Source organism: Puma concolor, chromosome C1 (assembly GCF_028749965.1).
Source record: "Puma concolor isolate L17-30 chromosome C1, mPumCon1.1.hap2, whole genome shotgun sequence".
Taxonomy (NCBI): Eukaryota; Metazoa; Chordata; class Mammalia; order Carnivora; family Felidae; genus Puma; species Puma concolor.
In genome coordinates, this window is record NC_141674.1 from 17,466,070 (window position 1) to 17,493,411 (window position 27,342).

Sequence of the window (27,342 nt, forward strand, 5' to 3'; positions counted from 1 at the left end):
AACCGGAAAGGGAACTGGGTCTCTGGTCAAGGTCAGGGGAGACTGGAGGTCAAGGGCAACCCCAGAGAAGGGTGGAACCTTTCTCAGTCAGGTTCTTCAGCCCACTTGATGTACCCTGAGCCTAGGCTAAGGGCTGGGTGAGAAAGGAACAGGGCCTCACCAGGTTCTTGAAAAGTGCAGCCACCTCGCGGGTGAACACGGCCAAGTTCAGGAAGCCGGTGGACAGCTCATGACTGTTTTGGGACAAGTGGCTGTTGCCCAAGGACTCTACAGCCTCTCGGTACTGCTCCTCATTCTCCACGTGGCCTGTGGAGGTAGAGAGAAAGGCAGAGTTCGTTCCATGCTAGGGCTGGGCCTGGGGAAGGGGCTCCTTGGCCAGGCTGGGCGTCAAGCAGGCTCACTCACCAAGGCCGGAGCTGTGGATCGCCCGCACAGCTTTCTTTATTCTCTGCAGGATGGCCTGGTCTCCTTCTAGGATCTGGAAGCAAATGTGGATAGAGTTCAGGGATGCCCAGCCGGGAGGAGTGCCGGACTCCATGATCCTACCCTCGAAACACACGTATAACGTTTCTTCCCCGGGGTCCCCCTGCACCCCCCACCAAACATAAATAGACCACCCTCTTCCACCCAGACCACATGGGAAACACAGATCGGTCACACCACTCCAGAAGACCACAGACTTTTCTCCCCAACTCCAGTGCAGGCCAGCTAAACACAGTGATTGCAAGGCATGTGGCACAGTGGGGACAGCCAGACCTAGATTGGAACCCTGACTCTGGCACTACCTACTGCGTCAATCTAAACAAACCTGTTAACTTCTCTGAGCCTTGGGTACCTTGTCTGCAAAATGGAGATGATACTATAGACTCCTGGAGGTGCTGAGCAAATGGATTGGTTTTACAGATATATACAAAACGCTTGGGGCGCCTGGGTGGCTCAGCTGGCTTAGCATCCGACTCTTGATTTCGGCTCAGGTCAGGATCTCGTGGTTCGTGGGATGGAGTCCCACATCGGGCTCTGTGTTGTACACGCAAAACGCTTAGCAAAAGACCAGAGGAGAGAATGTGGACATCTCTGTATTCTCGAAGACAAATCCCAGGCTCAGGAAGCAGAAGGGGCCGCACTAGACCCCAACTGGAAAGAACTGGTGGGACAACCATCTCTGTGGGTTGCAGAACAGACAGCAGACTGTGGGGAAGGCCAGGAGATGTGATGGTGAGAAGTAGGACTCGCGTGCCTTGGGCAGGGGTGGGGCTCGGCTCAGCTCAGATCAAAACCTCCCAGGCACACTTCTCTTTCAGTTGGGGTACAGAAGCCCCAACCCCATGGAGCCCTTATGAAATGCTTCGTTAAGCTGGAAATTATAGAATGTTAGGGCTGAGAAGGGCTGATAGAACCACAGATGAGGAAACTGAGGCCAAGAGAGGGGAGCGCCTTGCCCGGAGTCAAACAGTGGGTCAGGAGCAGAGCTGGGTTTCCAGGGGCTGCTCCAGTACCATGGTTCACCCACACACGCAACCACACGCCGCAGCCCCACCCTGACCCCAGCCCCACCTCTTTTGTCCCGTGACCAAAAAAGGGATCAGAGTTTATTTTCAAAGAGTTACCTTCAACGTGACCAGGGTTAGCAAACACATTTGGCATAGTATCTCCAAAGATTCTAAGTGATACTCACAGGAGGACATGCACAGGGCCAACCTCAGGGGCAATGTGGGGTGTTCCCCGAAGCCTCTGGCATGTAGGGAGCCTCTAGAGGGAGGGGGGTCTGGATTTGAAGCTCAGCTCCCCTGCCCAGGTGCTGTGTGACCTCGAGCAAGTTGCCTATTTGCTCTGAGCTTCCTGATTAGCTATCTGGGAAATGGAGGAAATCCTGAGTATGAACATCATGTGTGGGACCAATGGAGGCTCATCCCAGGGATGAAGAAAAGAGTCAAGGATTTAGGGAGATGGGGGGAGAGGAGGCCATATTTGTTTTTGTTTTTTTTTATTTTTTTTTCAAACGTTTATTATTTATTTTTGGGACAGAGAGAGACAGAGCATGAACGGGGGAGGGGCAGAGAGAGAGGGAGACACAGAATCGGAAACAAGCTCCAGGCTCCGAGCCATCAGCCCAGAGCCCGACGCGGAGCTCGAACTCACGAACCGCGAGATCGTGACCTGGCTGAAGTCGGGCGCTTAACCGACTGCGCCACCCAGGCGCCCCAGAGGAGGCCATATTTGAATCAGCTAAAGAACTAAGACATTCTACTGGAGAAACAAAGACGAGGGGGAGGACAGGGACATCACTACAGTTCCCAAAGACCTAGGTGAGGGAATATGCGTTCGCCAAAGCCCTCGATCCCCACCTCGAGACTTGAAAGGGAAAGCTAAGAGATGATTAATTTAAGGAGCTGTGACTTTACTCCAAAAGACAGCGTAGGTTAAAGATATGAACAAATTCCAAAGAGATTTAGAAAACTCCCTAGAAGGCAGATCCATGTGCTTAGCATACAGAAAATACCCAATAATTGTTTACCTAAATGAATGACGTTTTGCAAAGTCCTGGGACATGCACCTGAGAAGTCTGTGTCCGTGATACTTTTCGGAGAGTCTCCCCATCCCACAACACAGATTCTCTGAAAACTGCCCTCCTCCCCTCTAGCGGTGGGCCCTTGTCACCTTGTTTGTTTTAGCCACAGTTGACTGGACTAGGGTGGACACTTGACCCAAGCTGGCCCAATCAGCTTCTCTCTCCAAGGAATTCGGAATCAGGCTCTGGGAAGTTAGCTAACTGATCTGAAGTACTGAAGCTGGGACATCTTTCCCACCATGTGCAAAGAGAAAAGAACAAAGCAGACGTACAAAAGAAGCAACCGAGACCCATGCGGCCACAGAAAAGCACTAGAAAAATGCTGCTCTGGTTTCTGGCACCTCTCCCGATCCCGCACCCTGAGAGGCTCCTCTACACTTCCTGTCCTTGGGTCTTCATGAAATATCCCCAAATCCATCCAACAAATTCCCCTAAGTGCTTAAGCTGGTTTGAGAGGATCTCTCTTCCCTACAGAGACTGCTGGTTGGCTCCCAGCGTCCATTCTCTCGTCTTCCTTAGCAAAAAGAACCCTGACTTTTCCGACGGCCACTCGGCCACTCGCAATAGAGACATTTCCCAGCCTACCTTGCAGGTGAATATGGTCATATGACGAAGTGCTGACCTATGTAATACAATGGAGATTTCACTTGTTAGCTTTCAGAAAGTATTCTTAAAAGGAAGGGGGAGCCCCTGGGTGGCTCAGTTGGTTGAGTGTCTGACTCTTGATTTCGGCTCAGGTCATGATCCCAGGGTTGTGGGATCGAGTCCCACATCGGACTCTGTGGTGACAGCACAGCGCCTACTTATGATTCTCTCTCTCCCCCTCTCTCTGCACCTCACCCCCTCAAAACGAATGGATTAAAAAAAGGAGGGGAAGGACTACACACCTATTAAAAATGGCCCAAACCCAAAACAATGACAACACCAAATGCTGATGAGGATGTGGAGAAACAGAACTCTCTTTCACTGCTGGTGGGAAGGCAAAACGTTACAGCCACTTTGGTAGACAGCTTGGCAGTTTGTTACCAAACTAAACATATTCTTACCATACAACCCAGCAACTGCACTCCTTGGTATTTACCCAAATGAACTGAAAGTCTATTGCCACATAAAAACTTGCACATGGATGTTTACAGCAGCTTTATCCATAACTGCTAAAACTTGCAGACAATGGCATATTGTTTAGCACTAAAAAGGAGCTCCCAAGTCACAAAGGACGCAAAAGAACCTTAAATATATATTTCTGACTGGCTCAGTTGGTGGAGCACGTGACTATGGATCTCAGGGTTGTGAGTTCGAGTCCCATGATGGGTGTAGAGATGACTTAAAACTAAATTTTTTTTAAAAGATGTATATATATATTACTGAGTGAAAAAAGCCAATCTGAAAAAATTGCATAGTGATACCAACTATGGGATGTTCTGGAATAGGCCAAAGTGTGGAAACGATCAAAAGATCAGTCGTTGCCAGGGGAAGAAGGGATAAACAGGTGGAGCACAAGGGACTTTTAGAGCAGTGAAACGATTCTGCATGGGCCTGCTCGTGGATACGGTCACTATGCATTTGTCAAAACTCATAAAATGTACAATACCAAGAGTGAACCTTAACATAACCTATGGATTTGGGGTGATAACGACGTGTCAGTGTAGGCTCACTGATTATAACAAATATGCCACTCCGGTGTGGGATAGTGATAGTGTGGGAGGTTACTGGTGGAGTAGAAGGTATATAGGAACTCTGTACTTTCCACTCAATTTTGCTGGGAAGCTAACAGTGCTCTAAAAAATAAAGTGTTTTTTTAAACAAAGAGGGGGAAAAAAAGAAAAGGATAAAAGGAAGAGAGGGAGGGGTACCCTCTGTCATAACTTTCTCTTGGCTGGAATGCATTTGTGATGTCTAGAGCTCAGGCAGCCATCTTGGACCACGACGTAGAGGCCACCTGTTATGGACGGTGGAGCAAGAAAGTAGTAGCCTTGTCCTGGTGATTGAGGAACCACCCTATCAGGCCTGGGCCACTTATTTGTAAACATTTATAAAAGAAATAAATGTCTATCTTATTTTAGCCACATTATGCGGGGTATGTTGTCATTTGTGACTGAAGCTAACTCCCACTTGCCTACGGGTAGGCAAGCCACCCTAATGACCAATAAACTATCACTTGATGCCCTTGTCAGACATATCTCAGGAAATGGCTTCCTGGCAAGATACCATTTCTGCCCCTACTGCTCTTAGCAACGAAGGTTCACATAGCTATTCATTCATTCATTCATTCACTCACTCACTCACTAGTTACTGTGTGCCTGCATTCACACTCTGTGTAAAAGACACAGACTTTGGGGCACCTGGGTGGGTCAGTTGGTTAAGCGTCCGACTTCAGCTCAGGTCATGATCTCACAGTCCGTGAGTTCAAGCCCTGTGTCGGGCTCCGTGCTGACAGCTCAGAGCCTGGAGCCTGCTTCGGATTCTGTGACTCCTTCTCTCTCTGCCCCTCCACCTCTCACGCTCTGTCTCTCTCTCAAAAATAAGTCAACATTAAAAAAAAAAAAAAAAAAAAAAGACTCAGCTCTCAGGGACATCACCATCTAAGGGGCAAAGAGCCAAGTAAACAGACACCTGCAATGTGACTATGGCTATAATGTAAGGTGGACAAGGCACTCGGGAGCCCAGGAGAAGGACAGCCGTGTCTGCTTAGGAAGAACAGAGAAAGTCTTATTCGGTGATGCTTGACTATGGGCCCGGGACAGGCAGGAAAGAGACTAAGACTGCACGGTGAGGTGCTGTGGGGAGTGCGTGATATAAATGGTAGGATTGCTGGAGGAGGAAGGCTTGCCCTGGGAAGAATCGGAAAGGAGAGGAACATTGTTCATTCATTCATTCATTCATTCATTCATTCCAACAAGCACCTACTGGTGCCTATTTTAGCCAGGCATGGCCCTTTCCTTCAAGAGGCTCCCAGACACATAACCACGCAAGTACCTGAAGTGGGCACAAAGAGGGGAGAGTTCTGATCACCCTTTTCCCAAGAAAATATTTGCACACCACTCATACTAGGGTATCAACGGCTGATAACAACTACCCTCTATGATATAATGGGGCAAAGACTTAAGCTAAAGAAATACAGTTGTGTTTGTTTTTTTGAGAGGGAGAACGGGTGGAGGGGCAGAGAGAGAGAGAGAGAGAGAGAGAGAGAGAGAGAGAGAGGATATCCCAAGCGTGCTCCACACTCAGCACAGAGCCCGACACGGGGCTCAGTCTCTTGCTCCTGAGATCATGACCTAAGCCTAAATCAAGAGTTGGACACTTAACCGACTGGGCCACTCAGGCACCCCTAGAACTATAGTTTTAAGGAGGAGATTCTGATCATAGCCTGGGGATGGGAAGATATCTGGGGAAAGGCACAGAGGTTTCCAGATCTCCTGTAATGACCCTACCATAGCACAATAAGTCGCAAGCTGAGATTCTAACCCCATTCTCCTTAAAACTATCTCCCTGGGCGATACTAGAACAGCAGTGCTCCAAACGTCCTCTTCTTTAAAGTAGGAAAATGATATCATACGGGGAGAAAATCCATCCTCTCCTTAACTCACAGAGTCACTGGTGAGGCTTGTATGAGATCGCAGACATGGCAGCACGTGCCAAGCCCTGAGGCATTTGGAAAATATGAGTACGATCCTTACTGTGGTTTGTTTTCTGCCTCTGTATGAGGTCAGCCCTCCTTCTCTGTGTCGAAGACTGGCTAGGTTAGAAAAAACAAAAATCAGCCTCTGGATTCAGGTGGGTCCATTTAATCCTCAAAGTGGGGTCTCTGAACCAGCAGCATCAGCACCACCTGGGACCTTGGTAGAGATGCAAATTCTTCGGCTGAATCAGGAAATCTAGGGGAGGGGCTCAGCGATTTATGCTTTAACAAGCCCTGCAGGTGAATCTGATGCATGCTAAAGTTTGGGAATCAGATTCTATCAGAGACACAGTAAATCATCACTGCTAAAAGTATGAGGCTGGCCCCAAACTATCTAGCTTTGAATTCCAGCTCCACTAGGCACCTGCTGTGTGACTTCTCCATGCCTCAGTGTCCCCATTCATGAAATGAGATTGATAATAGTTTCTCCTGCATAAGGTTGTTGGAGACATGAAATGAATCCACATAGTAAAGTGCTCAGAACCTATTATTTCATAGCTAATAATGTTACTTATTCCAAAATGAACCTGAATTGGTTTGGAATTTCTCAATCTTCCTTGAGCTAATTAAAGGTCTTCTCCCCACCCTGCCATGATCCTGCTCAACAAGATGTGGGAATGACAGGTGCAGAGGGGCCACAGTGGAGCCTCTGCCACGAGGCAGTCATATACAAGATGCCACATGTTCTGAATACACATTTCTTGTCACCTTCCCAGCCACCCATTGAGGTAGGCATCGCCACTGGCATCTTATAGATGAAGCTGGTGGAGGAAGGAACAAGTCCAGGTATGTTCTGGTCCCATAATTCTGAACGGTGGTAGAGCTGTAATTTAAAACCGGGTCTGGCCAAATCCAGGGCTCATGTTCCTTCCATACCACCAAGCTGCCCCGCAGAGGTTAAGGGACATGGCTCCTTTGATATCAAGACCGGATCTGCCTCTGAATCTGAACCCCAACTCAAGAACCTCTGCCATATCCTCTCACCATTCCCCAAACAGGGATGGGGCAGGGAGAGACCTGTGCCAAGAAAATAAGGTTGACGGTGGTGCTCCAACTACAAATATCCCAAGGGCTATCCTACTGAAGAGAATATAGACTTGTTCAAATTGGACCTGAGGGTTCCCAGGACTGAGCAGTGGAATTTAAGGAGACAGAAACAAATTTCAGCTCAAACAGAGGAAGGCGTTCCTAAGGAAGACTAAGTGGTGAGCTCCCCACCACTTGAAGTATTCAAGGACTTCAGGTGGCAGAGCATGACTCGGGCACTGGATTTGGGATCAGTAGTGATGGCTATTTAGATTTCTCTGAAATGGCTCCAAAGCCTGGGCAGGCATCAGGCAGGGGCAGGGGAGACGAGACATAAGACCATCAGGGACGTGACTAAACTTGGAAAACCGACTAGAGTCCTTTGGTCAGCCTTGCCTGGCTGGCCCGAGACAAAGCCTGAATTCCAGCTGGTGGCCCTGCCCTTTGTGCCCCTACTTCCCCCAATGCCACTGCCCCCACCGTGCGCGTGCACACACACACACACACACACACACGCACACGCACACAGTGCTCTGGCTCGCTGATCCGTGTTCTCTGCAGGGAAAAGACCACAGATGGCAGCACTAGGGCCATGCCCAGCTGCCCTGCTTGGAAGGGCCTTCTGCTTGCCCCCCTCCTGGGTCAGGATTCATCAATAGGACCCATTCTTCATTCCTGTGATTTCCCAGAGCCAGCTGTGGTAACCATGACGACTCAGCCAAGGGAGCAGAGCAGCAAAAGCTCAGGCCTTGGGAGCTGCCGATTACATTTCACCATTAGACATTCACTCTTTTGGACTATTATAATATGGGACATAGGCACCACTTTTGTGGCACCATTAATCAATCACAGTGTTTTTCCCACTGGAAAACCTGGATTCAGTTTATCATTCTGTTAAGACTGCTCTTTTTTTGTTTGTTTGTTTTGCTTTGTTTTAAGACGGCTCTTTAGGTAACAATGAAACTAGAGTTAGCACAGGAGATGAAAACCATTTTCCATCTTTGCTTTGGGCCATGACCTTGTCCCCCAGAGGACTAAGTCATGGAATATTAGAGATAATCTAACATTACCTTCTCATCTTACAGACTGCACAGTGAAGACTCGGATGAGTTTCTTGCCCCGGGTCTCACCAGAAATGCAAACAAACTAAGGAAAGCACGCAAACCAACACTTTCACGGGGCTTTACAGTTTATAAAGCAGTTTGACATCCATCCTCTACGATTCCCAGCTTCCCAGCGGGGCAGTTGTTGCATTGTTCCCATCTGGCTGAAGAGTCAGTGAAGCTCAGGGAGGTGAAGGAAGTGGCCTGGGCTCACACAGCCACAAAGTGGAAGAAATGAAGCTGGCACCCAAATCATTAGACTCTAACCCCCTTGTTCATGTCTAGTCTCTGGACCCCAGACCCGTGACATCCACAGAGTCATCCACAGACCCGTGACATCCACAGAGTCAGACCCTACAAAGCCACACGTCCAAGAAGCACCCTAGACCAATAAAAACAGTCTCACAGATTAGCGCGACCACATTCCACACCTGCATGCAGCTGTTATGATCAATAGGACACAAAAAAGCTTTAAAAGCACTCTTGAGGGTCAGCTGGACAGCTCAGTTGGTTAAGGGTCCAACTCTTGATTTCAGCTCAGGTCACGATCTCACAGTTGGTGAGTCGGAGCCCTGCATCGGGCCGCACTGGCAGCACAGAGCCTGCTTAGGATTCTCTCTCTCCCTCTCTCTCTGCCCCATCCCTGCTCTCTCTCTCTCTCTAAATAAATAAAACATTAACATAAAATAAAATAAAATAACATAGCATAACATAACATAACATAACATAACATAACATAACATAACATAACATAACATAACATAACATAACATAAAAGCATTCTTGAATTCATGGTAACTTTCAGTCCTTTTCCAAATTTCTCAAGCAATACTAAAAGTATGACTTTGTGGGAAGGTCAATGAAACTTTGACATTAAAAACGGATCACTCAAATCAACAGTTAAGCATCCGACTCTTGGTTTCAGCTCAGGTCATGATCTCACGGCTGGCGGGATTGAGCCCCATGTCAGGCTCTGCGCTGACAGTGTGGAGCCCGCTTGGGATTCTCTCTCTCCCTCTCTCTCTGCCCCTACTCTGCTTGTTCTAAGTAAATAAATAAACTTAATAAAAAAAATGTCTTGGGGCGCCTGGGTGGCGCAGTCGGTTAAGCGTCCGACTTCAGCCAGGTCACGATCTTGCGGTCCGTGAGTTCGAGCCCTGCGTCAGGCTCTGGGCTGATGGCTCAGAGCCTGGAGCCTGTTTCCGATTCTGTGTCTCCCTCTCTCTCTGCCCCTCCCCCGTTCATGCTCTGTCTCTCTCTGTCCCAAAATAAATAAACGTTGAAAAAAAAAAATTAAAAAAAAAAAATGTCTTAAAAAAGGGGTCCCCCTGTGAGGGGGCAGAATCTTGGCTCCTTTAAGCCTTGATGTCCACAAAGAAGATTAAATTATATGTGCTACATATTAAACGTGAAAATGAAAATACTATGTTTTAATGAGCAAGCCAAGTTACACTTATAATATTTATGAAATGATAAATAAGATGCAAAAAAACAAAAGCCACCAAAAAACCCAGAAAAGGCCTTAGGGCTTCTCATTCCTACATCCAACTACCAATGTACAGGAAACACAGATGGAGACATTCATGACCCCACACCTGGGGAATGCAGCAGTGAGCACAGAGCGCGTGAAACTACAGAACAAGCCGCTGGTTTCTCTAACAAGGGGATCGTAGAAAACGAAACCACAAATGATGGAGGACAAATCATAAGAGACTCAAAACACACACTGACCAAAGGCAATACTTGGGCCTTACTTTGCTTTTTAAACTTTTTTAGAATTTCAGCAAATGCTTGGCATTTGCTTCAAAACTGAGAGTCGGGGAAGCAGGTGGGGATGAGGTCGGGGCAGGACCGGGTCACAGGTAAATGGAGGCCGTTCACCATCGTGTTCTGTCTCCGTGACAATTCTAAATTCTCCATAATCAGGGAAAAGCGAGAGCTAGTAGATGAAAAAACAAGATCGGCAAAATATTCATAGTTGTTGAAACTGGGCGAGTCTACTTTTGGGTTATGTTTGAAGATTTCTACAGTACTGAGTTAATACAAGAAGACAAGGGGTTCGAGGCACCTGAATGGCTCAGTCTATGATCTTAGGGTTCGTGAGTTCAAGCCCCACATCAGACTCTGCACAGACAGCGCTGAGCCTGCTTGGGATTCTCTCTCTCCATCTTTCTCTGCCCCTCCCGTGCTCTCCTGAGCGTGCACACACGCTCTCTCTCTCTCCCTCTCTCTCTCAAAATAAACAAATAACCATTAAAAAAAAAAAAAAGACAAGGGGTTCTTATATTCAGAAAGGTAGGGGACCACTGCACTAAGTTACTGAAACTAGCCTTTGACACCCTAGGTGCACAGAACTGACCCCTTTCAATGGACAGCTGTCTGGGCATAGCTTTCGACAAGGGGGTTGGGATGTGAGAGTGGGTTTGGAGACGTTGGCCTGAGGGAGGCCAGGGGCCTGGGGCCCAGGGCCAATGGAGGGCAAGGATCAGGCAGAAGGGTCTTTGAGAGGCAGGCAGGAAGGGGTAAAGGCTGACCTTCTGGCTCGAGGCAGCCTCCACACTCCATGGCCTGATTACAAAAGGGCACACAGTGGAAAAAGCGCATGATGTGAAGGGAGGAGGCCTGGGTTCTATTCCAGACCCAATTTCTCACCCGCTCCGAGACCCTGAGCAAGTCCCCAGCGTCTTCGGGAGTAGGCTCTCCACCTGCAAAGTGGGAACGACAGTCACTGCTGCTCCAGTCCCCTCCCACTGAGAATGGAGTCATAAAGACTGGGGAAGTTTATAGCCCATGCAAACGTGAGCGGTCCTCTTCATGTCAGGCTCCAATGGTTTGCTTTTTCTCATCCACCTGCCCAACCACCAGATCCAGAGAAAAGAGGGGAGCCCCACTGGGCCCTTCCTGGGTGGTCTGCAAGGAAGGGAAAGGGTGGGGTTGAGAAGTATTTGCAGCGTCCCCACCTCGGGGCAAGCCCCGCTCAGCTCCACGCTCTGGACGCTCAAATCTACAAACCCGCCCTCTCCACCCAGCGGGGCAGAGGGAACAGCTGCGATGAGGTCTCTCACGGTCACTGGCACATAGAAGGAGCTCGTTTGCACACACCGAGCACCTACCTGCCTGTACCCAAAGCCCTGTGTGGGTGCTGGGGAGAGAGGGACATCAGCTCAGGCCCTGCCCTCGACGACCCCGGTGTGGGAGATACGCCACGATCGCTAACAGCTGAAGAGGCACTTGGCGAACGCAGAGCAGAAGAGGAGTCCGTGTGGGGACACAGAACGGAGCAGCCACAGCCACCCTACACTGAGATGAAGTGATGCTTCACCAGGGCCTCGAAAACAAGGAGACGTCAGTGGAACAAAGAGAGGCGGGGGGAAGACGATTCTAACAGACGGGAGGTACCTGGCAAAGTCCATGGAAGGCACGCTTCCCACATTTGGGGACCAGCCAGGAGCTTCCCGAAGCAGCACTTACCAGGCTGGGATGTGGTGAGCAGTGAGGCCCAGGGCCGAGCAGGGCCCAGAGTGACCCACTGGGAGGCCACGCTTGCAGTGAGAGTTGAGCAGATGCTCCTATCACTACTGCACGCCAGGCTTGTTGTGACAGACTTTGGGTTTTTTTTAACTTTATTTACTAAGTAATCTCTACCCCCAGCGTGGGGTTCAAACTCACGACCCCGAGCTCACGTGTTGCACGATCTACTACATGACATACTTTGTACCAGTTCACGTAATCCTCTCAACAACCCAGGAGGTTTTACGGATGAGGAAAAAGTGAGGCCCCGGGAAGTTCTGGCTTTTGCCCAGGCTCGCACAACTAGTGAGTAGAGGAACCTAGACGTACACCAAGGGCATCAGGCTCCAGAGTCCAAACTTTTTTTTTTAACATTTATTCATTTTTGAGAGAGAGACACAGTGCGAGCCGGGGAGGAGCAGAGAGAGAGGGAGACACGGAATCCGAAGCGGGCTCCAGGCTCTGAGCTGTCAGCACAGAGCCCGACCTGGGGCTCGAACTCACAAACCGCGAGATCATGACCTGAGCCGAAGTCAGACGCTCAACCGAATGAGCCACCCAGGCGCCTCCAGAGTCCGAACTTTTAACCAAAGCCCTCGGTTTTATCCCACAAGTAATGGGGATCACTTGCAGGGCTCTGGACAAGAGAGGAGGGACTTGGTAAATTCTCACGGTAGAAAGATCAGCTCTAGGACTTGGCTGCAGACCAGTGCCCAAGCGCAAGAAAGGGGTACAGACGCGTCCCCCAGGCACGACATGGTGATGGGGAACACGGCCTGACCCAGCGCAAAGCAGATCACACAACGGGAAGGACTTGGATGCCAAGGTCCCAGAATGAGTCTACTTACTTACTTACTTATTTATTTATTTATTTATTTATTTATTTATTTATTTATTTATTTATTTTCAACGTTTTTATTTATTTTTGGGACAGAGAGAGACAGAGCATGAACGGGGGAGGGGCAGAGAGAGAGGGAGACACAGAATCGGAAACAGGCTCCAGGCTCCGAGCCACCAGCCCAGAGCCCGACGCGGGGCTCGAACTCACGGACCGCGAGATCGTGACCTGGCTGAAGTCAGACGCTTAACCGACTGCGCCACCCAGGCACCCCATGAGTCTACTTATTAACATGAATCCAACCACCCCCCTGCTTACTGAGGGAGCACTTCGGGGCACACACTTTATTTTTACCTCATGTATCCCTCCCAGCAACACTGTGAGGTAGCTATTATCCTTCCCATTTTACAGATGAGGCAACAGAGGCTGGGGTAGGTTGGTCAGCTGGCTCAAGGTCACGTAGGTAGCTCTAGGAAGCGTAGAGCCTTTAGCTTCCAGAATCTTCTCCCACTATCCCACACTACAGCCAACCACGAGGGAAGTCCCAGCTGGCGGAACCTGTTCTCTCTGTAAGGAGTACTGCGGCCATATTTTGTCTAATGGTGGATGCCAGGCATCTTGAGAGGCGACACAGAAACATGCTGAGGGAAGGCAGAGGGACTGAATTTTAGGTGTGCCTCTGCCACTAGCCCCTCTGAGCAAGTTTCTTCCTCTTGTGCCTCAGTCTCCCCATCTGTACACCTTACAGCTGGCAGACTCGGCTGCTAAATCCCCTTCCAGGTCAGTGCTCTGGGACTCAGAGTCCTGTTAATCATACCTCGAGAGGCCGCTCCAACCTCAGCCACCAGCAAGAGCACATCTCCAAATGGTTTTCATCTGGATAGGCAAGGCCGCCGCCCCCCAGGGCCCAAGAGTCGGTGGGGGGGGGGGGGCAGTCAGAAGGAGGTGCCAGAGAGCAGGGCAGGGCTCTTCCCAGCTGCGCTCCTGCACTGGCTAAGCTGCAAAGTCTGGGGCCAGCCCCCGGTCTACCCCTGCCCCTGGTGTGACCTTGTTCAGTCTCCTTTCCTCCCAGGCTGACTCCTCAACTCTCATCTGGAGTCTGGAATGAAGGGGTTGGGCGGGATGCGGAAGGCTCCTGCCAGCTCTGACATTTATTATTTCAGGGTCCCTCGGCCTCTTGCTGCTTTCCTTCCTGCGCTGCTGGAGCCCATGACCAGCCGTGGGCCCCCTCAGTTGGGCCCCTGCAGATGTCTCCCCAGCCAGGGAAGCTGCTAGGCCTCACTGGCTGCCCCTTGCAGGGTGTTGGGAAGTGGGGAGGGGGGGGGTTGCAGGAAGGGAGCCGCACCCTCGACGTAAGCCGAGGCCCCTGAAAACCCCAAGTTTCCTGGCTGGGATTTTCCTCGGGAGACTGCTCGGCAGTGATGAGCTAAGAGATCAAGAACTCGGCCGGACCGACCGCCTTAGATTCCCGTCTGGCTCCTGGCTCCAAGCCCTGAATTCCACCCAACTCTGCGGACAGCCTGGCCTGCCCTCCTGGATAGAGGAGGAGAGGGTCCCCTGCCTCCCATTCTCTGGGTTCCCTTACTGGCCTGGATGAATCCCTCCCTGTGCCCGACTGGATGTCCGTCATTAATCCCGTAAACCCCAGTCCTACCCAGCTCTGCGCTGTCCTCAACACGCCAGGCTGTTCCCAGCCGCCAGGCCTCTGCTCATGCTGTTCCAGCCGCCTGGAGAGTCCCCCACCCCCAATCCATTCTATCGAGTAAACACTTAGTCCTTCCTGACTCCACTTACAGTTCACCACCTCCCTACCTCAACAGAACCGGCCCTTCCAGAACGCATCCCTCCTGCCTTTATGCCACGCTATGCCCACTACACGTGTTTATCAGGACATTCATGGCCCTTATGTACCACGCACATCTGACTTCCCTGTGGGGCTCAAAACTCTATAAAAGGGCAGGGACTGGCTCATCTGCCTTTGCATCCACAGCACCCAGCACAGGACCCGGCACATGGGTAGCAACAAACGTTTGTGGAAAGAATGAATGAGTGAATGAGTGACTATTAGCAAGGCCCTATGGGAATGCAGAAAAAGCAGCAGGGGTTAAGGACTCCAGCTTTTACAGCACACTGTTCTGAGGTCCAAATTCTGTTTCCAATAGTCTTAGCTCTGTGACCTAGAGCAAGTGACTTAGTTTCTCAGAGCCTCTATTTCTCCATCTGTCAAATGGGATAAGAACAGCATCTATTTCACAGGATTGAATGCAGTCAGGCATTCCAGCACCTAGCCCAGCACCCTGCATATAGGGAGGGCTGCAGGGTAGCTATCCTGACCCAGCGAACACCTTCTCTGTGCTCCTGGGCCCTGTGACCCAAATCCCCAGGCTGGCCAGGGGAGTCTTCTGCAGCACTTAAAAAATAAGGGTACCAGGGGCGCCTGGGCAGCTCAGTCCGTTAAGCATCCGGCTTCTGATTTCAGCTCAGGTCTCGATCTCACGGTTGGTAGGTTCGAGCCCCACATCAGGCTCTGTGCTGACAGCAGAAGGCTGCTTGGGATTCTCTTCCCCCTCTCTCTTTGCCCCTCCCCTGCTCTCTCTCTCTCTCTCTCTCTCTCAAAATAAATAAACCTAAAAAAAAAAGAAAGGTACCAGAGCCTCACTTCAGAACTGTTAAATCAGAGTCAGGCATGACCCGTGGAGTAAGAGGTCAAGCACTCCCAAGTGCCAAGCCCAAATCCTGGCTTTGCCACTTACTGCTAGTAGAGTTACCAGACTCAGCAAACATACAGGACATGCAGTTATATTTGAATTTCAGATAATCAGTGAATAACTTTTTAGCACAAGTGTGTCCCAGATATTGCGCGGGGATCCTGTATGTTATTTGGCAATCCTGTTTACTAAGCTATTTCCTCCCTGTGCCTTTGTTTCCTTATGGGGATTACACAAATTATACACGGGAAATGCTTATAGCACTGCCTGGTGTCTGTTTCTATTTCCATAACTTTTAAAGCAACCCAGATGACACAGAAGAACCTTGCAAACATTACGCTGAAAGAAGCCAGACACGGGGCCATATGTTGTAGGATTCCACTGATATAGAGAGAGAGAGCACGAGTAAGGGATGAGCAGAGGGCGAGAGAGGATCCGAAGTGGGCTCCGTGCTGACAGCACAGAGCCTGAACTCAACAAACCTCGAGATCATGACCTGAGCCGAATACTTAACCAACCGAGCCACCCAGGTGTCCCAACCTGAGTGCTTTAAAATGGTTCATATGGTGAATTTCATCTCGACTTCAAGAGATCTACCTAGGGGCGCCTGGGTGGCTCAGTCAGTTGAGCGTCCGACTTCGGTTCAGGTCATGGTCTCGCGGTTCGTGGGTTCGAGCCCCGCGTCGGGCTCCGTGCTGACAAACAGCTCGGAGCCTGGAGCCTGCTTCGGATTCTGTGTGTGTCTCTCTCTCCCCCTCCACTGCTCATGCTCTGCCTCTCTCTCTCAAAAATAAATAAATGTTAAAAAAAAAAAAAAAAAAAAAGATTAAAAAAAAAAAGAAATCTACCTAAAAGCAACCCAGGTTGTAATGTACAGTTAGGACTGAGACTCAGGTAGGCTCTTGATAAACATTTCATGATGAAATGAACGGATGGGAGACAGCAAAGGGCAGAGCTAAGGGGAGAACCTGCCTTGTCCAGAACTGGGCTCAGCTCTTTACTCCTGGACACCTGCAGGGGACGTGAGATTCCTCTTTCTATCCTGGTGTCAGGACAGCACAATTTTAACACTCACTCATAGTAATGGCTTCACCCCTGTTGCTATGATCCCATTTTCTCCATGTGGTTCCTGATCTCCTTAGCTATCCCATGTGCAGGTGATATTGTGTTTTTAGTAAAAGAGAATTTTCAAAGGTTAAGTATCTGTTATGTACCCGGGATATGCTGGATGCTTTATATGTAATCTCCTCAAAGAACCCCACAAGATAGTTATTATCATGCATGATTTACAGAGGGGGAAACTGAGATTCAGAAAGGTTAATTCATTTGCCTGAGGTCACACAACCAACAGCAATTCAAACCCAGGATTGTCTGACCTCAGTCACTGGACTCTCTCCATAGACCTCAGCCACATCTCTGTATGCCGTGGGTTGTCAGTCATCCTTTCATGGGTGTAAGTCCTTCTCCTTTCCAGACGGGGCCCTTGTCTTGTCATCTCCATGCCCCTAGAACCTGCCATCCCACCTATGCTCACAGGAGGTGTTGGATAAGTTCAATAACCTTAAGTGGGCAGGTCACAGCTAACCACAACAGTTTTTGCCCAGTGCTCATCAGTCTCCCGGGGAATTTCTGAACGGCTCACTTGCCCAGGCCCCACCCCCCGGGAGGAGATTTTCATAAAGTACATCTGGGTAGAGGGGCGCCTGGGTGGCTCAGTCGGTTAAGCGGCCGACTTCGGCTCAGGTCATGATCTCGCAGTCCGTGAGTTCGAGCCCCGCGTCGGGCTCTGGGCTGACAGCTCAGAGCCTGGAGCCTGTTTCAGATTCTGTGTCTCCCTCTCTCTGACCCTCCCCCGTTCATGCTCTGTCTCTGTCTCAAAAATAAATAAACGTTAAAAAAAATTAAAAAAAAAAAAACATCTGGGTAGAGGCTACAGCATCCAAATTTCTTAAAAGCTCAGTTAAGGTCAAAAGCCAGCTGAGTTAGAGAACTTTAGCGGCTCTTCCCAGCTCAGCCTCCTATACCCTCCACCGTGAGGCCCCGTCCCTGACCCCAGTGAGGCCCAGGCACAGTGTTCCCATGGTAGAGGGAGCCCAGGGCCCTGCCTCTGAGTCTGGGGCATTCACTGTGCCTCCACGGGCCTCACTGCCTCAGGTGCTCTGAGCCCAGGCACTAGGCCCATCAAAAGGATTTTCTAGCTAGGCACCTGAGTGGCTTAGTTGGTTATGCGTCCGACTCCAGCTCAGGTCATGATCTTGTGGTTCCATGTGTTCGAGCCCTACATTGGGCTCTCTGCTGCTGGCGTGGAGCCCATTTCGAATCCTCTGTCTCCTTCTCTGCCCTTCCCCCGCTCGCACACACATGCTCTGTCTCTCTCTCAAAAATAAATAAGCGTTTAAAAAGTTAAGGAAAAAAAAAAAAAGGATCTTCTAGCAACAATGCCTGTCTGAGGTCTAGACTACCAAGTTGCCTCCGGGGAAAGAATTTTCCTTCTGCCATGATCTGCGGTTCCAGTTTCTGTCCTCAAACCTACTTGTGTCACCTCAGTGGCCAAAAACAGCTGAACACCAGGCAAGGAAGTGAACACTGAAGACCGAAATTTAGAGAGGGGAGGAGACTCCACAAAGCTGGGCGTGAGGCTGACACCCTGGGAAAGACCTTCTGCTCTTGTGCAGAGGCAGATACAGAAAGAGGTTGGGTTCAGGTGGGGTTCAACCAAGAGGTTGGGTTCCAAGCCCATCCTGAAAGACCCTCTTGGTGCACGTCCCTAGCCATCATCCCATGTCTCTGTTCCCCAGCTCAGGAGAACTTCTCATCTGCCCCCTCCTCAAATCAGTCCACGCCAGCGTCGAGGTGAAAACAGCACTAATCCTGTTTGGAACCTGTTCATCAACAACCTCCGTGTTGCTAACCTTGGGTTGCACCTGCCATTTTCTTATTTTGCCTCTGGACATCTAGGCAGCGTCTGACTGAGCTGAGCATTGGTCCCTCCTTGAAATCTTCCTTTCCTGGCTTCTGGGGCCCTGAGTTCCCTGCTTCCCCCCTGGCAGTTCCTTTTCAGCCCCCTTCGTTAACTACCCTTCCCCTCCCAATCTCTGGGCCGTAGAGCTCCCCAGAGCTTGGACCTGGGCCCTCTTCATCCCTCTCCGTGGGTGACTTTATCCACTGCTCAGCTTTAAACACCAGCGAATGTAACGTAAGCATCCGTGGACTGCCTGTGCGAGCATCTCCTGGGGTGCTGGTTAAAATGCAGATTCCCAGGCACCCTCCTGCATGCTTGGCAAACCTGCTGAGGGCATTTGCCATGTTTTTGCCAGTAAGGCATCTGAATTTCCTTCCTCCACCTAAAAAACGACTTGCTGTGCAAGTCTTGGTAGAGCTCGCGTCCTACAAAAGCTGACCGGATGAAATTCTTGCTTTTCCAGACTCTCTTGCAGCTAGGGTACAGGTGTATGAGTTAGTCTTGGCCAAGCAGGCACTGGGATCCCAATCAGGAGGAGAGAGTGGAAGATCCGCGCTGATGCTGGTGGCAACAGCAACAAAGGAGCCCCCTCTCCAGGGACAGTGGCAGTAACAAGCTGTGACACTTAGCGCATGGCAACAGTGTCCTCGCCAAACTGGCTCATTGGAATGATTTTGGCGGAGATCCTGCCTGCCGCCTCACCCCAGCTTCCCAGAAATTCTGCGAACTACTGAGCATTCCCTTTCAGGGAACAACTTTTTTATGTGAATCAGCTCAGGTTGGTTTCTGTTACTTGCAATAAGAAGCCTAAGAAAGACACAGCTACTGAATTGGACCCTCTGGGAATGGTATCGGGTGATTCTCACATAGATGCAAGCTTGAAACTCGCTCTCTCAACCCTGACAATCTCCAGTGTGTATCTCCAGCCCACTCCTTTCATCTCCAAACTCATATATCTAAAACGCCTTCTTGACATCTCCACTTGGATGTCTCAAAGACCTGTAAGATGTACAAACAGAATTCCTGACTTTCCCCCCAAAACAGTTTCTCTCCCAGAGCTCCCCTTCCTAGGAAAAAGTAAATGGCACTCTTCCATTGGGAATCTGGAAACCTTTCTTTTTTTATTATTTTTTTTCTATTTTTCTTAATGTTTATTCATTTTTTGAGAGAGAGAGAGCACGCACGAGCAGGGGAGGGTCAGAGAGAGAGAGAGACACAGAATCTGAAGCAGGTTCCAGGCTCTGAGCTGTCAGCACAGAGCCCATTGTGGGGCTCGAACTCACGAACCGTGAGATCATGCCCTGAGCCAAAGCCAGACGCTCAACTGACTGAGCCACCCAGGCACCCCGGGAACCTTTCTTGACCACCCCCTACATGCACTCTATCAGCAAATCTTGGTGTTACTACTTATAAAATACTTCTAAAATCTGTCCACTTTTTTCCTCCACCAATCGTGACACTATCCACACCGCCGTCATCTCTTCCCCAAACAGCCGCAACAGCCTCCTTGGGTCTTCCCCTGCTCCCTCCAGTCTAGTCTCTACACAGCAGCTGATATGATCTTTCTAGAACAGAAATTGGGTCATGCTGCTGGCCTGCAAAAGAGATAAAATCCACACTTGCTATCAGGGCCTACAAGCTTGAGTATGATCTAGCCCCTGCCTGCCTTCCCAGACCCATCTGGTCTTGCCCTTCCCATCTGCCCATTGCTATGCTTCTACCCTCTGACCTCCTTCAGTGTCACAGATACTTTAGGTTCCTTCCTGCCTCAGGGCCTTTGCTTAAGCTCTTCCCTCCATCTGGAGCACCCTCACACCACTATTCTCTATTAATGTTCCTTTTTAGTTTTCTTCTTTGACTTATTTGTTAGCCAACCAATATTTTCTGAGCACCTACTATGGTGTTATGGTAAATACTAGGGGTATAGTGGTGAGATTAAATTCTATTCTCATGGAAGTCAAAATCCAGTGAGAAACCAGATTTTATTTTTTTATTAAAAAAATTTAATGTTTATTTGTTTATTTTGAGAGAGAGAGACAGACAGACAGTGTGAGTGGGGGAGGGGCAGAGAGAGAGGGAGAGAGAGAATCCCAAGCAGGCTCCACGCTGTCAGCACAGAGCCTGATGTGGGGCTTGAACTCATGAAACCGTGAGATCATGACCTGAGCCAAGATCAGAGTTGGACACTTAACCAACAGAGCCACCCAGGTGCCCCAAGAAACCAAATTTTAATAAATGATTATACAAATAAATACAAAATATACCTATGAGGTGTGCTGCAAAGGAGAGAGATCCAGTGCTATCAGGAGAATTGAGCTTGAGTAAAAGCAGAGAAACAAATTAGGAGGCCACTGCAGCACGCCAGGGGAGAGGAGGCGGTGGTCTGGACTAGGGTGGGGATGTAGGGAAGTGGGTGGGCTCCAGAGATGCTTATGGAACTTGTGATCCTTGGTGATGAAGGATGTATGTGGAGGTACAAGGTTTCTGGCCGGCGTAACAGAACAGAGGGAGGTACCACTCACACAGGAGGGGATACCGGAAGGGCCAGCCTGTGGGGAAAGTCACGAGTGTGGTTTTGGACATACTGAGATGTCTAAGTGAAACAGCCAAGTGGGCACCTGAACATGAGGGTCTGGGCTGGATATACAGATGTGTGAGTCGCCTAAAGATGAGAGAGGGCTGAAGCCATGGATGTGGATGAGATGGGCTAGGGAGGGGCTAGGACCTCGGACCTGAGCCGTCATGCCACTTATCACAATGTGCAATTATTTATTTGTTTGTTAATCCGTTGACTACCTGTCTTCCCCAGAAGACCATAAGCTCAACAGGGCAAAGACCTACATCTCTTTTCATAAGCAACGTGTGTACCCAGTGCCTAATACAGGGCCCGCGATGGAACAGTCCCCAGGTACTTCACTGGCCGCTGTGTCCCTCAGCAGGGCTGGCCTCATCCATTCCCTGGACAACATGATTGGGTCCATTGGTCGCCACTGTCCAACAAAAAGCCCAAGTGACGAACTGGCCTTCACGGCCTTCTGAGTCATGCTACACCCTTTAGCCCTCTGTCTTTTTAAGTCCACTAACCCTGAGCTTTCCAAACTGGGGTTCATCTGCCCCTGGATAACCAAGTAGGCAGAAAACAAGATGAGCATAGTGCCTCTCCCTGGATCTTCGATTGTGCCAAACGAAGTACCATTGCCATGGATACATGGGGGGTGGGGACTCTCCAGGCTCTGCCCCTCTTCTCTGAGAAGTGTTCTTTCCACACTACAAGTCTCTGTAGACACGCATACACGGCCTGAGTCTATCTTCTCATGACCTCTGCTGACGAAACCAGGGGTGGAAACCCACTTCTAGAACCAATCCAGAAGCTGAGCTGGGCCGTCAAGCTCTCCACCAGGAACGGGGAAGTGGGACACAAGACTGGCTTGGTCACCTTCAGAGGCTAGACCACTGAGGTCACATGGGTGTGGGGGCTGAAGCCACCTGTCTTCCCCAGAAGACTGTGTGATACCCTTCGGGGCCTGTGTGATGACAAGTGACCAAAAGCAGTGTTCAGATGTGCAGAAAGAAAGAGAGGCAAGAGAACCAAAATGATGTTCTGACAGTTTCCCGGCCTCCAGTGAGGCCCTGGCGAGGTCCACGTTTACTTATACCTCTTCAGTCCCATGAGGCACCTCTGAGTCCTTAAAACAAATTTCCCTTCAACAGAAACAGCTTGAGAGGCCTTATGTTTCCTGCAAACAAACAATCGCTAAGATTGCATAATTTTAATTACTTTTTGTCAAACAAAGACACGTGATGGAGCACCATGTAAAAGTCACAAGGGTATTAAGAATCAGCAATGAGGGGGCCCCTGGGTGGCTCAGTCGGTTGAGTGTACAACTTGGTTTCAGCTCAGGTCATGATCCCAGGGTCGTGGGATCGAGCCCTGCTTCGGGCTCTGCACTGATCATGGAGCCTGCTTAAGACTCTCTCTCTCTCTTTCTCTCTCTCTCTCTCTCTCTCTTTCTTTCTCTCTCTCTCTTTCTCTCCCTCTCTCTCTCTCTCTCTCCCCTGCCCCATCCTCTCACTCTCTCTCTCAAATAAATAAAATGAAAAAAAATTTAAAAGAAAAAAAAAAAAAGAATCAGCAATGTTCTTTCTAGAACAAAATTCCAAAAAAGCAAAAGTCACAAAGGAAAAGACAGATCTGACTCCAATAAAACTGAAAACTATGTAATATAAGACATGATACTTGGAACCTGCTTGGGATTCTGTGTCTCCCTCTCTCTCCCCCACTCACGCTCTGCATCTCTCTCTCTCTCAAAAAAAAAAAACAAAAAACAAAAGACATGATACTAATTGAGGTAAACATTCCTCGTAACCACCATCCCCTTACAATAATGTGTTTTCTCTGAGGACGTACGTTGAGAAACACACACATTTCCACAGCAATTACCTCCGGGGAGGGATAAGGATTGTGAGGCGTGGTCAGAGGTGACTTTTGCCTTTTCTGTTATCTTTTTAAATTTTTTAATTAAAAATGATTATGTTCTTATAACACTATATGTTAACTATACTGGAATTAAAAATTTTAACTTCATAAAAATGCTGTCCTTTGTGCAATTGAAACTCCCTTAACCTTCAAATAAACACATGCAACACAAGTCTTGGCAGATCTATTTGCGGAAGACTGCTTTATCCAAGATCTAATAGGAAAAATAAGTTCACTAGTAGTTTGAGATGCACAATATAGCATGAGTTCTCAGCACTGGTCAAAACAGTTTACTTGGTTCCTGAATATGCTTTCTTTCCACCAGTCTCCAAATTCACTCACTTATGCTCTCCACTGAATGATGGAGTTCTTCCATCCTTCAACACCCATCTGGAAGTCACCTCCTCCAGGAAGCTCTCCCTGACGACACCTCACTGTTCTCTAGCTCCCCACCCCACTGGCCTCTGTACCTTTCTCTGGGCATTCAGGATAGACTCCTGGGATTCCTACTGATCTCCCTAAGATAGGCTACATCTCCCCAATCAGCCAGCAAACCAGGGTAGCATCTTTATGTCCCTGGTGCCTAGCCCAGAGATGGCACGGGGAACCGGACAGAGAACAGACTCAGAGTCAGACAGACCCACCATGTGACACGAGACAACTGCCTTAACCTTCTCGGGCCCACTTTCACCTGTGGTATTGTGACCACCAATAAGATGATGGCTGTAAAGGGGCCCCGAACAGGAAAGTGGTTGACAGAATGATCATCTGTCTTAACACTCCCTCACATTTGTATAGTGTTTCACAATTAAAAACAAAAAACTTTTGGGGCGCCGGGGTGGCTCAGTCGGTTGAACATCTGACTTCAGCTCAGGTCATGATCTAACGGTTCATGAGTTCAAGCCCTGTATCGGGCTCACTACGGTCAGCGCAGAGCTCACTTTGGATCCTCTGTCCCCCTCTCTCTCTGCCCCGCTCCTGCTCGAGCTCTCTCTCTCAAAAAGAAATGAACGTTAAAAAACAAAACAAAACTTTAACAACCTAGAGAGGTAAACAAGGAGGGATTATTAACCCATTTTAAGGGTGGGATAACTGAGGCTCAGAGAAGTTACATAGGGAGGACAGGCAGTTGGGCTTTAGAAGGAAATAGAATCGGAGCAGGGGTTAGAATATTTGGGTGCCAATGCCAATTCTTTCATTACCTAGATATGGGAGCTTAGACGAGTCTCTTGTACTCTCTGGACATCAGTTTCCCCAACTTCAATGAGAGTTCCTAGGCGATTTCTATCTTAAAGGGTTGCTCAATGCTGACATTCCAGTTTTCAGTGGCCTGCCCAGGGTCCTTCCTAGTTGGACTGCAAAAAAAGGGGCTGCAAGTCTCAGGAAAGAGTCTCCAGTTACTCCCAGGAAACCAGCGGGGACTGGAAGCCTTGCTTTAAGAATCTGTTACATTTTAATTCAGCCAAAGGGAACCTCAAGCCTGGGTGTGGGTTAGTCATGCCCAGGATGGGGGTAGGGGTGGAATGGGGGGGGGCGATGGAGTGGAGGGTGGAGGTGGGCAGATGCCCGCATCAAACTGCATGTAACTATAAACATGAATGCAAAATCAAACAGGAAACCTCAGCAGAGTCCAATCCAAAGGTCAGATTCTAACCTTTTTGGACACCGAAATGCTGAAGAGAAAAGCTGTGTTTGGGTGCCCCAGCCTCCCTGCTGCAAAAACAAATGCTTGCAGGAAACCAATTTGACAATAAACTATATAGTTGAAAAAAAATAATAAATAAATAAATAATAAAAACAAACAAAACAAAAATGCTTGCATGCATCAAACCAAAGTCCTGAAGGCAAAGGAGGCCAGATTTTTGTCCGGCCTGAACCGGGGCAAAGCTGAGCTCTGACCAGAGCCCATTACAGCCTCCAGACCCCTTCCAAGAGTTTCCCCCCCACCCCTCACGACCTCCGGCCCAGCACACACAAGTGCTGACACACACCGAGCCAGGCAAGGCCAGATGCACAGGGATAAATGGGCATTTCTGTCCCTGGAGAAAGGTTCATAGTACAGCCCCTTCTCCTGCTCCAGCTCAGATTTAACATTTTAATGAAGAACCCAGAGAGGAGGGAGAGCTGTGAAAGCCCTAAGGGTACCAATGGCACTTAAGTCTTCCAAGTCTTGACACGGGAGGCTGTGAAGACAAACTTCAGGAAGGTCTCTCCCCTCGAGATGACAGTTTCCCTGTGAACTTCCCAGAAAAACAGAATCCACATTCATAGGCAGTGGACTCTAAGTTACTGGTTCTGCCCAAGGAAAGAAGCCAAAAAGTCACTGGCTTCTTCTTATTTTAATTAAAGCCTGTGACCCTACTAGGTACAGAGCACTAGGTGAGGCTCTGCGAGAGAAATGAGGACAAAAGGGACCCAGTCACTGTCTAAAAAGGTCCATCAATTAACCTGATAGCCATTCCATTCATCGAGACGCATGCTTTATACACACTGACTCATGTAATACCAGAGCCCTGTGAGGTAAACATTATCATCCCATTTTATAGATGCCAAAAGCGAGGCTCAAAGAGATCAGGTCACATACCCAAGCTCGCACAACTGGCAAACTGCAGGGCCAGAATTTGCAGGTCTGCCTCCTGCAAAATCAATGCCCTTTCCACAATCCTCTATCACCCCTGCAAAGAGATGCACGCGGATTCTGGGATAGGAGTTCAGCCTGCCAGGGAGAGGAGGAGAAGGAGATATTCCTCAAGACATTGGCCCAGGGTATTATGAACTATTGAGCTTTGTATCTGCCACACAGTAGGTGCTCAATACTCTTAAGGTGAAGGATGGCAGATGAGAGCCCCTGCTGAGGTCCAAAATGCCATCCAGTTTGGGGCATCCTCTGAAAGGGAACTGCAAAACTACATTATTCTCCCTTGGCCCAAAGCCACAGGGTGTCTGCCCTAGAATAGTCCCTGCAGAGGAGGCCCAGGAAAGTGCAGCAAGCAGGTCCAGAAAGAGGAAGGAACTCCAGAAGGACGGGAATGGGGTGGGGCAGCCTGCAAGGGCGAAAGAAAAGGCCTGGGACGCGTTGCTGGGAAAGACAAAGAGGAAAGGGGAGGGGAGGGGAGGCTACAAACTTGCCAACAGCCTGGCCAAGGTGAACCCCGGCTCCTGGCGCCTTCTCATTCGCATTCATTCCACAAGCGCCGGCCAAATCTCAGAACCAGCAGCCAGGAGGAGGTGGCCTCCCTGCAGCCGGGGAGAAGTTCAGGACTGAGGCGGGAAGGCCTCTTTCCCAGAAGGGGAGTGACTGGGGGAACGAATCTGTGGGGCTCCAAAGATGAAAACGCAAACAGATGCAGTGAGGCGCTGAGCAAACACGAGACGGGACCGACCAACAAGAGCACTGGGGTTATGACCCTGACCTGTGAAGTCCTTCATCGAGTTGAACTCAAGCCCCCCCCCCCCAAACGGTCCCCCTCGGGCCCTCCCGCGGACTCAACGGGGAGGGCGCAGATGTTTGAGATGCACTCGATTCTCACAGATCTAGAGAGGGGTCAGGTTTCCGGGGAGGGGTAAGGGCCATCGAAGCGCCGGTCACGCCGGTGAAGGTCAAGGAGAGGCCCTGCCGGGACCCCCGACTCCGCCCGCCCAGGGCCCCCTCACCTCCTCCCGCGCCAGTGCAGCCCCCCGGCACCGGAGCATCTTGGCGGTAAAGGCGGCGGCCCCGGCCGGGGAGCTGAGGTCCTCCGCGGTGACGGCCAAGAACTCCGCGACGCTGAGCTGCTCGGGCATGGCGGGCGCGGGGTGGGGGCGCCGGGACTGCCGGAGCGGGGCGCGGGGGGCGCTCGCTGCACCGCGCTGGGCCGACCTCACAGCCAGCCGCGAGCACCTTCGGGGCCTCCGCACGCCCCGCCCCCTCCGCACCGCCCCGCCCCGCCCCCGACTGCCTCCGACCGGCACCGCCGGTTCGCCTCGCGTCCTGGGAGCCCGGAGCTTCCCCACCCCGCCCGCCTTTCGGCTCCGCCCCCGGCCTTCCAGCCTCTCCCCACCGACCTTAACCAGGACAGCGCGGCCCTAGCCCCTCACTGGGATCCCCAGCCCCTACCCCGGCCCCTCACTAGCCTCCCCAATCCCTCTCCCAGGCCTCCTAGATCCAGAGCTCCGCCCCTGGCTCACTGCCCCGCCCCCGGCCCCTGGCCGGGCTCCACAGCCCCGCCTCCAGGCCTATTAGCCCTAGAGCTCCGCCTCTTGCCGGGCTCCCTAGTCCCTCCCCCAGACCTCACAGCCCCTGAGAGCTCGGTTCCTGACTCACTGCCCCGCCCCCGGCCCCCCGCCGGGCTCCCCAGCCCCGCCTCCAGGCCGCCTGGCCCAGGAGCTCCGCCCCTCGCCCGGCTCCTCGGCCCCGCCCCCAGGCCACCCAGGCCTATAACTCCGCCCCTAACTCACTAACCCCGCCCCAGCCTCCCTGGAAGCTCAGCC

The 27,342-nt window shown here is 50.3% G+C and overlaps 1 protein-coding gene across 1 annotated transcript in view; it reads right to left on the reverse strand.

Annotated features, from left to right (window-relative positions):
- Positions 1–26,819, reverse strand: part of ASAP3 (ArfGAP with SH3 domain, ankyrin repeat and PH domain 3) — a 49,498-nt gene extending 22,679 nt beyond the window's left edge. The window contains 3 exon segments of the mRNA XM_086716014.1: positions 161–306; positions 406–478; positions 26,527–26,819. Of these exon segments, the coding sequence (XP_086572140.1) occupies positions 161–306; positions 406–478; positions 26,527–26,655 (348 nt within the window). The 5' untranslated portion in view covers positions 26,656–26,819.
- Positions 26,820–27,342: the final 523 nt, after the last annotated feature.